Raw genomic sequence first — 12,989 nt, 5'->3', positions numbered from 1 at the left:
TTAATTTTGTGCAATCTTATTGGTTATTATTTCTCCGTTTCTTCGCTCCGTTCCGGTGGACAGGCACCATTAAGCTTAGAGTCTGAACCACTGACTCTCAAAAAAACAACGCATAGATTACATCAAAAACCCTAGAAGAGACTGCACAGACCAATATACCATATACCTCCACAATTTTTTTTTCGGGCTGGTGACCGAACCTCCTACGAGGTCCCCGCGCCTGGGGGCGCGCGGGGTATGTGGGACTAGACCATCTGCAGGTGTTGGGAGCAAATCGCGGGTCCAAGAAATTTTAGGGGCCTACCGCATTAAACGACTCCCCTGCACTCTTACACCCGACGTCCGATATCCGTCCGGTGTCAAAACCCGGTCAAAGTAGGGGGTCAACACTACAACCAGACAAGCGGCGCCACCCCGTACCTCCACTATACCTTAACTTGATTTATAATTTACAGAAATATTGCATGTTACACAATAATTACATTGCAACAGAATCCAGCTATTCCACGAATTGCAATTCCGACTCAGAAATGGGTTTACGTTAAGTTTTATTGTTAAAATCGAATAGTGGCCAGATACTGTCTGTGACAATAGTTAGGGCTTGTGTAAATTGATGGATTATATTTTATTTTATTTGTTTCAAAAAATGATTTAAACATTCTTGTTACCAGTACTTTGTCAACGTCCCTATGGGTTTGTGGGTAAATAGCGTGAAATATATTTACAATTCTTACACGTGCTTATAAATGTTATATTAAATTTAAAAGCAGTAAGTGGCGGTTCTCCTTTACGAGGATGCTTCAGTGAAACCTTTACTCTGCTGGTTATCAAATTTCAATTATCTCGTCTGGTTCAATATGACATTTAAATAAGCTTTTAAGGTTTTATTAAGCACTATAGATCCGATGTTATTAAAACGATGAAGCTACTTAATTATTTATTTATTATTTGTTTTGAATGTATTTTATATAGTATTTCTTATGTATCGGTTATACTTATTTCACTATATTTAAATTTAAATTTTACGACACTATACATTATTTTTAAATCTTCAGTCGCTTTTTTCTATAGCTTCCAGAAAACTCGTTAATGAGTTAAACACTTTATAAGTGCTATTTTAAAATGTGCATGTTTTTTTTGTCTGTGCATTCTCTATTATAAATAATAAATAAAGAATAATATTCTTTATTTCTTAAAGATCGATTCAAAGATATAGCAAAAAAAAAACATTTTACAACCGACCTTACGTACCGTAATTCGTCTTCCTTCGAATTACGAATAAACATTTTTATACGCATCACAATCCATCGTACGCGAACGGATTACGTATAAACCGGGTGTAAAGAAGAACGGGTAATGACATCGCGTGTGCACAGACCCTTACGTTCACGACAAAACCGAACGTCGTTTCCCAGTGAATGCCAGTCACACGACAGCCGAACTCTCCGTAGGACGCTTCTAACAATACCTTAAATTCCAATGTTTCGATATTTAAATTACGGAATAATTTACACATAAGAAGTCCTCAGTGAATTTGAATGAGTAGAGCTACGGAGTTTTACGTGATCGCTACAATACGTAGCCGATTAGCGTAGCACAAGCTCTACGGAGAGAATATTAATCATAACTAGAAGTCCCGCAGTAGTCGAAATTCGACTATAATTAATTGGAACTGTAAGTTTGTACACTATTATGATTGTATTTTATACTTCTACTATAATCACAAATTTCGCCAGACTACATTATAAAAAATATTAGCAAAGACAAACAATATTTAATCTATTCTCAATTTGACAACAGACGTCAAGAACAAAAGTTTGACAATAAATAGTATGCATGCGTGTGTGCGTCAAATACATGGTATGTAGTGTGTGTAATGTTTTCTTTATTGATATAATGTATCTTTTATGTATTATTTAAAAAAAATATTAGCATTGTGCACTTCTTCTCTATATTCTCTATAAGTGTGGAAAATTTCATACTCCTCCGTCCGCGCAATTTTTGTACAAAGGGATACAAAGTTTTTTCTTCACGTATTAATATATAGATATTGTCAGGCAAGTACGAATATTGTTCATATTAATCAAGTAATCAATTATTAAATTTCGTTTAGTAATTTCAGTGTTATTGATTGAAAAAAAATGTTTAAAATTCTTGCTACCAACGTGAATTCGCCCGGTATCCCGCTAAATGTGTGTTATGTGTTATTTATATCGAAGGGTGAAAGGATATTCCGGTTTAAGCGACATTCCGCTTAATACGCAACATTTATCTTTGTAATTAAATATCCGTCTTATTTGGTACAAGCGGCTCGCTCCGGCTCCGCTCTGATCTTTAACAAAAATTTCAACGATATTTGACGTTGTTTAATTTAAAAAAATAAAAGAACACTTATTGCGGCATAACTATAATAATTAGACATATGTTGTCGCGACACTTTTTGTTAATAATAATGTGTTCTACAAAGTCGTAGTACATTATTTTATTCTATCATCAACAGTTCTCGCAGGGCACGCGATGTAAATAATATTTTAGGTAATTTTTTACACCTTGGGTTATTGAAGTTTTAGTAAGGATCCCTAATTTTTTCAAAAATAATTATAGCCTATGTCACTCGAGAATAATGTAATTTCCAAACAGTAAAAGAATTTTTCAAATCGGTTCAGTAGTTTCGGAGCCTATTCAATACAAACAAACAAATCTTTCCTCTTTATAATATTAAGTATAGAAGTATAGATTAGTATCAATAATTCGATGTTTTTAATTGAAATTCAATTATGTTTACCCCATTCAGATAGGTGAATAAGTTTTTTGTGTTATTTTGATATTTTTTTCAAATTTTAAACTTTAAATGGCTCTCCTGTAAAGTTGCAAAGTTGTAAAGTTGTCGCTTAAACAAACTTTGTCACACAGGATAAGAATTAGAGGCAACCCCTAGGGGTATATTGCGAGTTGCTCGCACCGGGCATTTCAATATTGCAATAATGATTACGTTATAATACTCATTGTAAAAAGGAAAATTTAAAAAAAGTCTAATATTTAAAAAAATATTCTAATACATATTTAAAAAAACGTCACGCCCGCTGAGTTTCTAGCCAGTTCTTCTCAGGACGGAGGCTAGTTTTTGTGAATTGGCGGTATTTTTTTTGACGTTCAACAAGTATGTACTTTCATTTATGTTGAATAAAAAAAAATATGTTTATTTATTTGATTTGATTTGATTAGTATTGTCGATGGAAGCGGCAGAGATCAAATAATCTCATTTTTATCAGCTGACCAAACTATAATTGTATTAGATTTACCCATCCTCTCTTAAGTAAAACGCAGGTGCCCGATATACTTGTATCGAGAAATGCGATTATGATGAGGTTCAAATCCCGCGGGAAAGCGATTTTTCTAAACAAATACGTTTTATGGAAACCACTAAGAGATCTTGCGTCGAACGCCGAATTTTGATGTCCAGAGTTTATATGTATGCAAACATAATTATTTTGTTATTGCTTAGATAGGTGAACGAGCTCACGGCCTACCTGGTGTTAAGTTATTCCCGGAGCCTATCTATATGTCTACATCAACAACATAAATGCTGCCATCCACTTTGAGACAGAAGTTCTAAATTCTCAGTTTTTACAGTACAACGGCTGCCCCAAATCGAAACGCCTTACTGCTTCACGCAGAAGTAGGCAGGGTGGTGGTACCTACCCGTGCGCTCTTAAAAGACGTCCTACGACCATTTTATTTCTTCACCATGGAAGTCAGTCGTGAGCATTTGTCGAGTACACGTTTCATTAGAAAAATGTATATAGACATAGCATCACATTATTCGTAATATTAACTTCGCAAATGAATGCCTACCTTTTTATGTAAGAATAAAGCAAATATAAATTTATTTTCAAAAATACATGAGTTATGTTAAGCTTTACACCCATAGAAATAATGTACATTTTTCCTTGACAACCCAATACGTCGAAACGAAATTAGCGTGAAGTGAACGATCATTCTCGTCAGCCGGCCAATACATCAATCTCATTCATTCATTTTTCTTTCATTCGCTCATCAATCCACGATACATGTTATGAGACAAGTGAGCTAGTGATTTAGTGAGCTATAACTGAGTTACTGATATTCGGAGCCAGTGTGAGTTAGTGATACATTCTATCGGTGTGAGTGATATGTATTTTTTATATCACTCACTCAGGAGCTACACATCTCTACCTGCAATGCCTAAGGTGCAGCTACGCCTCTGGTTACCGATGAAAACACTCCGCATACCTCGATTAACTATTTCGCATGAATAAATATAATTGTTAGAGATAGCCACCTACAGGTCTTAATCGAGGTAACCTAGTCTTTTGTTAAGCTGGTCAGAACCTAACCGTAATCGAGGTATCCTAGTCTTCTGTTAAGCTGGTCAGAACTTACCCTTAATCGAGGTATCCTAGTCTTTTGTTAAGCTGGTCAGAACCTACCCTTAATCGAGGTATCCTAGTCTTCTGTTAAGCTGGTCAGAACCTACCCTTAATCGAGGTATCCTAGTCTTCTGTTAAGCTGGTCAGAACCTACCCTTAATCGAGGTATCCTAGTCTTCTGTTAAGCTGGTGAGAACCTACCCTTAATCGAGGTGTCCTAATCTTCTGTTAAGCTGGTCAGAACTTACCCTTAATCGAGGTGTCCTAGTCTTCTGCTAAGCTGGTCATAGCCTACCCTTAATCGAGGTATCCTAGTCATTCGTTAAGCTGGTCAGAACCTAACCTTAATCGAGGTATCCTAGTCTTCTCTTAAGCTGGTCAGAACCTACCCTTTATCGAGGTATCCTAGACTTCTGTTAAGCTGGTCAGAACCTACCCTTAATCGAAGTATCCTAGTCTTTTGTTAAGCTGGTCAAAACTTACCCTTAATCTAGGTATCCTAGTCTTCTCATATGCTAGTTTCGTCCTACCCGAATATACTAAAGACGGTTATGAATTTAACTTCAATGCTGCAATTATGAAAATGGGTGAAATCGAACATCTCATTTAACATGTCCCAACTGGCGCGCTTACAGAAATATTAACAAACCGCATTTCAGTAATGAATTCATGTAACTACAACGATTAATCAAGTCACGCGGCTGCCGGAAGTGATTAATAATTAGCGAGCAACAAGTCGTACCGAACAAAGAGGTAGGCTGCTATAAATAATAAGGCTTTTGTTGCTTACGCGACAGAAAAAAGTTAATAAAACATGTAAGAGGACATGATCAGAACTACTTTTATTATTTAACACGCTTCTGTTAGCTTATTATGATATATGTTTCTTTGTATGTAGCAGAATCTTTGAACGTAATTTTTTTTCTACCTAAGCTGATAGTCTCGAGAATCTATTTCAGCGTAACCTTAACTAGTAGGTGAGCTCACGGGGCTTAAACCAGTGTTGCTAACACTGCCCCTGGCAAGAGCACTGCTTCGTAGAATATACCACCGGATTAAAAACGCGACCCACTGAGGAGACCCGGCGAGAAACTCAGTGGGCTAATAATTTTCACTGACTTCCGATTAACTTGAAAATGTGCACACACATCAAGAATCGATTACGATTCGATTATAAATTCGTTCTAGCATCCAGAAAATTGCTATATAAAAGCGTTACTCCGTATATTATTCACTTTTTTGACATTGTCTTCAATTAGGCACGACTAAGACTCTTAAAACCGAAGAAAGCACAATAAGAGAAAAATGTTTATGGGTTTCGGTAACCACTTAACACCATTTGGGCTGGGAGCTCGTCTATTCATATATGCCATAAAAATAAAAAAAGAACAATTTCATACGCTCGGTGGAAGATCTTCCCTTTGTCGTATACCTCCATACATTCTCAACAAGCCATACATTACAATAAGCAAAATGGTGGTACGAACTCATGCAGGATTGTAATATGCCCTAAATTAGGGATTAGACTAGGAGACTGCTGTAGCCACAGATAAGCGGCTGTAGCGGTCGAAACAGGCCATTGGACTTTTTTTTTTGGCGGGAACGCGAGGTGTGAAGTTGTGTGATTTGTTTTATTTTGTCTATTTAGTGTTTCTTCAGGTTAAAATGGGTAATAATGGTGGTTTATTAACTGTTAAATATCTGTGAAAGTGCAAAAATATGGGAAAATGAAACAAAGCCGCTGAACGTAACTTCTCGGGATCCTCCAAAAAGTCCACTGAAAAAATCTCAGTAAATGACCACCATTTCATTGAGATTATATTTCATCCCATCATATTATCATCTCATCTCATTTCATTTAATTTCATCCCAGTTGATGAAGGTCTCAAATTAATCATCTTCATTTAATTTCATTTCACTCCATATTATCATTTTTCATAAAAATAAGAATATAAATTAAAATAAGACATGACCTAAAGGTCTTAGTTACCAGGTCATAAAATCCCTTAGAAACAGGCCATCAGCTAGAGAAACCTAGGCTGCTATACACGTATTAATAGAAAGATCTTTCAATTACCCCAAAAATACACCCCACACTCCAAAAAAAACCCTATTAGAGATCATTCAACATCCACATTAGTGGCACATACAAATTCGACTTCAGTACTGGGAGACTACGTCCATATAAATTCCAACCTGCTTCCCATGTGCTCTAAACATAATGCGTTCTATAATACCTTGGAATCACGATCAAAGCTCGAGGGATACAAACTGACACGCCTTATGCGAAGCCTCGCAAAAACATTAGAATTCAATCCAGCATAGTACATATATTCATTAATCAAGTTACGTGTTAGCCACGTCACCGAATCATCATAATCGATGCCAATTAATTACAATAACTATGCAAGACTCGGGCAACAGGTTCCAGGTTAGCTTTGTCGATATGTCAATATCACCGGAGCAGTATGGCTTCCGAGAGGGCCGCTCAACAGTAGACGCGATCCTTCGCGTGCGGGCCCTCTCGGAGGAGGCCGTCTCCAGGGGCTTTGGCGGTGTCGCTCGACATCGCCAATGCGTTTAACACCCTGCCCTGGTCCGTGATAGGGGGGGCGCTGGAACGACATGGAGTGCCTCCCTACCTCCGCCGGCTGGTGGGTTCCTACTTGGAGGACAGATCGGTCACGTGTACCGGACACGGTGGGATCCTGCACCGGTTCCCGGTCGTGCGCGGTGTTCCACAGGGGTCGGTGCTCGGCCCTCTTTTGTGGAATATCGGGTATGACTGGGTGCTAAGGGGTGCCCTCCTCCCGGGCCTGAGCGTAATCTGTTACGCAGACGACACGTTAGTCGTGGCCCGGGGGGGGAGTTTTGCTGAGTCTGCCCGTCTTACTACCGCTGGGGTGGCGCATGTCGTCGGCAAAATCAGGAGATTGGGCCTCGACGTGGCGCTCAGTAAATCCGAGGCCATGTGGTTCCACAGGCCCCGGAGAGTGCCACCTGTCGATGCCCATATCGTGGTTGGAGGCGTCCGTATCGGGGTCGGGGTGCAGTTGAAGTACCTCGGCCTCATCCTGGACAGTCGTTGGACCTTCCGTGCTCACTTTCAGAACCTGGTCCCTCGTTTGTTGGGGGTGGCCGGCGCGTTAAGCCGGCTTCTGCCCAACGTCGGGGGGCCTGACCAGGTGACGCGCCGTCTCTATACGGGGGTGGTGCGATCAATGGCCCTATACGGGGCACCTGTGTGGGGCCGCGGGGGTGGCGAAGCTGCTGCAACGGCCGCAACGCACCATCGCGGTCAGGGTCATCCGTGGTTATCGCACCATCTCCTTTGAGGCGGCGTGTGTACTGGCTGGGACGCCGCCTTGGATTCTGGAAGCGGAGGCGCTCGCTGCTGACTATCAGTGGCGGGCTGACCTTCGTGCACGGGGCGTGGCGCGTCCCAGCCCCAGTGTGGTCAGAGCGCGGAGGGCCCAATCTCGGCGGTCCGTGCTGGAGTCATGGTCCAGACGGCTGGCTGATCCTTCGGCCGGTCGTAGGACCGTCGAGGCGATTCGCCCGGTCCTTGTGGATTGGGTGAATCGTGACAGAGGACGCCTCACTTTCCGGCTCACGCAGGTGCTCACTGGGCATGGTTGCTTCGGTGAGTTCCTGCACCGGATCGGAGCCGAGCCGACGGCAGAGTGCCACCATTGTGGTTGCGACTTGGACACGGCGGAGCACACGCTCGTTGCCTGCCCCGCATGGGAGGGGTGGCGCCGTGTCCTCGTCGCAAAAACAGGAAACGACTTGTCGTTGCCGAGTGTTGTGGCATCGATGCTCGGCGACGACGAGTCGTGGAAGGCGATGCTCGACTTCTGCGAGTGCACCATCTCGCAGAAGGAGGCGGCGGGGCGCGTTAGAGACGCGCAAGCCCGCCGCCGTCGAGCGGGGGCCAGGGAGGCGGATCTCGCCCAAGCCCTGGCCCTCTAAGTGTTTCGGGTCCCCCTCACATGTCGGTCTGGGGACCGGCGAAGGGGGCCTAAGAAGACGACGTGCAAGCTGCTCTGCACGCGTTTTACGCAAGAGCATCCGGGTGATGGAAGGCCGGCTATCCTCGACTCACGCTGGTTCTGGTCCAGCGGGGTATTCCGTAGGATAGCTCACTCTAACCGGCGCCATCTAGGCGGGCTTCGGATAGCCTGCCTACCGAGAGGGCTGGTGGTCGTGGCGCCGACGACCGCCGGTCCGGCGTCCCGAGGGGGAGGGTGATGAGAGAGATGTCTTCATGAGTTCTGTCCTCTTCATGAGTTCTGTCTCATGCGAGGTTTGGACGTTGGTTGTTGAGCGACAGGAGGTTTTAGTCAGTTCGACTCTGACATGCCCCGCCCTCCGTCCCCAGTGGAGGGTGGAAGTCCGGCGATTTCCTCCTGACAAAAAAAAAAAAAAAAAAAAAAATTTCAATATCACGCTAACCTATTATTATTCCTCAAAATATTCATTCACCTGTATTTTTCTATGACTAAAAATTAATGATATTTTAGAAATCGATATTTTGTAAATCAATAGTGACAACTCTATAGTGACAGAGAAATTCGAAGAATTCGGATTAAAAGAAGCGAATAAGAAAGATTTATGATCTTTGTAAAATTGTAACAAAACACGTATAAAATAAATTATAGGATACTGGTGGTAGGGCGTCTTGTGAGCCCGCACGTGTAAGTATGACCAACCTGCCTATTTTCAGCTGTGAAGCAGTAAAAAGTTTCGGTTGGAAGAATGGGGCAGCCGTTGTACTGTAAAAACTGAGACTTAGATGTCGATGGGTGGCGGCATTTACGTTGTTGATGTCTAAGGGCTCCGTTAACACCATGTGAACGAGCTCATCCATCTAAGCCAGCCTTTCCCAAAGTGGGCGATAACGCCTCCATGTGGGCGCTGCAGGCCTAAAGGGGGTCGGTAAGAGACCTAGAAAAATAAGGGGGGCGTTGTGTAGATGGTTGAAGGTGATTTGGAATTTCATCTAGGAGGACTCTTAGACACCGACTGAGCTCTCGCTATAGTGGTATTTAAGTAGGTGAAAAAATGGGGGCGTTAAAGAGTCATTGTTTCTCAAAGTAGGCAGTAGACAAAATAAGTTTGGGAGCCCCTGATCTAAGCAATAAAAATAAATGCCATTTATTAAAATAAGGGTCTTTTTTCTGTAGTACATCCCAAACCATTCGCAATTTCCGCCACCATTTTCCACAAATAAAAGCCACGTTAAGAAACTGAACGTGAATAATATAAACTTTTAATGTCTGTTTGCAGAACGAAACCAAGCATCGCGACTAAAGGAATGATACCTATCAATTATAAAACACAAAGAAAACTTTTGCACGCACTAATGGAAAGAATCGCGTGACGGAACACGTTAAGTGAACTTCGAGTGGCATATAATATGCCAGTTCTATGGGAATCGTCCCTACGGCCTATGTACATAAGGACTGTGTGGGTGGATGGATTCCGACACGCCATACTGTCGCACGACGATCCCTGTTTAATTAAGTTAAAAAGACGAAGACCCCATTCGTCGGCGAGCTGCTCCAAGCCGGATAAGGCCGGTTCTCGTTTGAGCAACCACTCAGATCTGAACGAGTGTTTGAGGAAGTTCAACTACGTCATCAGAAACGATAAAATCTTAGAGAAACGTAAATCCGAAAGCAATGAGGTGGCCATCGAAAAACTGAACCTGAGCGACGTTGAACAAGATTCAGACGACGAATTCATATTGAAAGCGAGCCCGCAGCCTTTGAACGAGTTCACCGGAGGCCCGAGCTACGAATCCGGTCCAGACATGAAGAGCATCAGGCTAAACAAAACCGCCAGGACCGAACTGAAGGAGAACACAGATCTATCCGACAGAGTACTGCAGTGGCTAGATCTGGCCGGAAAGGTCGATTTGCTGGCACCAGAAAACGCGGAACGCATGTCGCAGCCCAGGCACAGCTGCCCCGAATTACAGAGACGGAATCACAACCTAACAAAATCCAGGACCGTTATAGACATACGTAAAGTCGATTCACCGAAAACGGAAGGTCCAAAAGCGCAACAAACAACAATTATCGATCGTCACGATTTCTATGTGACGACGACTACGACGAATACAATCGAGAACTACGCACGCCAGTCACGGAACAACAAGATCACGCCACGTAACGATGCCACAGCGAAAACGAAAGATAAAAAGTCGAAGGACATCAAAGCGAACGTAGTCGAGACGAGACTGAAGATGGTCAACGAAAGGAACGCAATACAAAAACAATACGTCGAATTAATCAACAAGAAACTCATACCGAACGTCGATAAGAAAATCAAGAAACAAGTTCACATATTTATGCCCGATGTGCCGAAGAGAAACGTTGCTGACGGAAGCGGCCTATCTGAAAGCTTATTGTCGCAAGCTTCTTTGAAAACGCTCAAGCATTGACTAAATAAATATTCACGATTTTTTTGGTTTTTTTTTTGGGCAGCTATAATTTATTTCATTCGTTCTCTTCTTTTCTTACCCAGTATTAGCTTAAAAGTAAAATCTAATAGTAGACATTAAAACTTAGATGATTTTTTTATCTGTAAATACCAAAGATGACTCTGCTTTTTAATAGACTCTAAAATGAGTCTTCGTTTACAAAATACAATGTATGATTGTAAAATACACAGTATTTTTTCGATTTCTTCGTGGTTTGTGGTCCGATGTGGTCCCATTTTTATCGTTAATTTATGTAGGTATTTCATTCTTGAAGTTGGTTTTCAATAACTTTTCTTAATTGTATTTACAAAAATATGGTATTTTGCTCCGTTTCCGCGAGCCGTAAATATAATTATGAGAAAATACTTTTACGATTAATTCTCGCTATCTTTGATTGTCATTTCATTATTTCACATTAAAAAACACTATGGTAACTTGAGGGAAAGAAATCATCGTATTGCATTAATATTTCAGAAAATTCAAATATATTGTACAAACATAGTCTATACTAATACTATATACTATACTATTATAATTATAATTATAATTATAATCTATATCTATATATCTATATCTATATAATATTATAAAGAGGAAAGATTTGTTTGTTTGTTTGTATTGAATAGGCTCCGAAACTACAGAACCGATTTGAAAAATTCTTTCACTGTTTGGAAGCTACATTATTCAGTGACATAGGCTATAATCCTTTTTGAAAAAAATTAGGGAGCCTTACTAAAACTTCAATAATGTAACCCAAGGTGTAAAAAAATTACCTAAAATATTCTTTAAATCGCGGGCCCTGCGAAAACTATTGATGATAGAATAAAATAATGTACTACGACTTTGTAGAACACATTATTATTTACAAAAAGTGTCGCAACAGCATATGGCTAACTATTATAGTTATGACGCAACAAGTGTTCTTTTATTTAAAAAAAATAAAACAACGTCAAATATCGTTGAAATTTTTGTTAAAGACCCGAGCGGAGCCGGAGCGGGCCGCTTGTCTATAATATGGTGTGAGCTTATGGGCACTAATTTTAGTAATGGCATTCGATGTTATATTAACGACGTGTTTCTTACCCCGTATCCAATAGTGGCAACATCCCTGGCTTGGAATCTAGAACGTAAGGGAGGATCTAAGGGCTGCCCGCTGTACCGCGGCACCGGGAGTCCTAGGGCTATCACTCTGAAGTTCTCATCGACGCGTACTAAGCGCCATCTAGCAACTTCTTCAGGGCCATGCTCCTAAAAAATGTTCAGCATTGAAAATGACGAAATATATTTTTTTTTTTAATACCCCATCTTGGGCTTTTTGACCATTGCTAAACCGGATTTGGTATGACTTTCCCTCCACGGTATTTCCTGAGCACTATTACATATCTTTATATGAGGTTTGAGAAAAATCGACGGCGGTGGGCAGCTGCTTGACAATGCCTTGATATTACTTGTCAGCTACTCACCAATCGCTGGTCTATACTCGGGTCTGTCTCGCGACAATTAAAAAAAAACATACCTGTAAAAGTTTATCGTATCTCGTCGGAGGTACCAGAAATCTGCCGTCTTCTAAATGCATCTCTCTGTTTTCCAGAAGATTATTCAATACTGGCAGGACATTCCTTTCGGCCTTCTCAATGCCTTCCAACACGAGTACACGTCCTTCGACCGCTGCTCTAACTGCGCTCTAAATAAATAATTAACTATATTATTGCTGGTGCTAGCACGTACGTTTGGCCGACGTCATTTATATGGATATAGAGTAAATAATGCAAGATAGAATTAGCCCCCTCTTGCTGTTTTCGACCCTTATTTCGACGGAGAACGAAAGCGTGATTTTAAAATTGATGCTTCAATGTCCAACCAGATAAAATAAAAAGAATTAAGGTAGACCCAACAAGAGGGGCGATAAAATGATGAAAGTAGTTCATCTAATTGTCAATCATTCCTATGATTCTATAATTTATATATAAATAAAAGTCAATGACTGTATGTATGTTCCCTACAGAACTGAAATGAGTAGATGAATTTCAATTATATTTTATTGTGCTAACGGCTGATCCTGGGAAGATGGGATTAATCAGATCAAAGTCAAG

At 41.0% G+C, this 12,989-nt stretch overlaps 2 protein-coding genes across 3 annotated transcripts in view; one reads left to right on the top strand and one right to left on the bottom strand.

The window, feature by feature from the left end:
- LOC101737584 (von Willebrand factor A domain-containing protein 8) overlaps positions 1 to 12,989 on the bottom strand; it is a 38,860-nt gene that overhangs the window by 23,670 nt on the left and 2,201 nt on the right. The window contains exons 4-5 of the mRNA XM_038012416.2: positions 12,413 to 12,580; positions 11,980 to 12,144 (exon numbers count right to left, since the gene is read on the bottom strand). Of these exons, the coding sequence (XP_037868344.1) occupies positions 11,980 to 12,144; positions 12,413 to 12,580 (333 nt within the window). The remainder of the gene's footprint in view (positions 1 to 11,979; positions 12,145 to 12,412; positions 12,581 to 12,989) is intronic.
- Positions 1,341 to 10,879, top strand: LOC119628792 (uncharacterized). 2 transcript variants are annotated; one of them, XM_038012418.2, is made up of 2 exons: positions 1,341 to 1,674; positions 9,699 to 10,879. In XM_038012418.2, exon 2 carries the CDS (start codon positions 9,829 to 9,831, stop codon positions 10,855 to 10,857), a length of 1,029 nt encoding a protein of 342 aa, XP_037868346.1. In that variant the 5' UTR covers positions 1,341 to 1,674; positions 9,699 to 9,828; the 3' UTR covers positions 10,858 to 10,879. The 2 variants fall into 2 exon arrangements, with proteins under 2 accessions (XP_037868346.1, XP_062525855.1); XM_062669871.1 differs by having other exon boundaries at positions 1,341 to 1,860.

The sequence above is a fragment of the Bombyx mori genome, chromosome 8 (assembly GCF_030269925.1).
Source record: "Bombyx mori chromosome 8, ASM3026992v2".
In the NCBI taxonomy this organism is placed as follows: Eukaryota; Metazoa; Arthropoda; class Insecta; order Lepidoptera; family Bombycidae; genus Bombyx; species Bombyx mori.
Note: the sequence above shows the minus strand (reverse complement) of the source record. Positions and strands in the feature narration are given on the sequence as shown.

What these genes read in the sequence shown, in the direction of transcription:
- LOC119628792 (XM_038012418.2), top strand. Translation starts at nt 9,829, where the DNA reads ATGCCAGTTCTATGGGAATCGTCCCTACGGCCTATGTACATAAGGACT.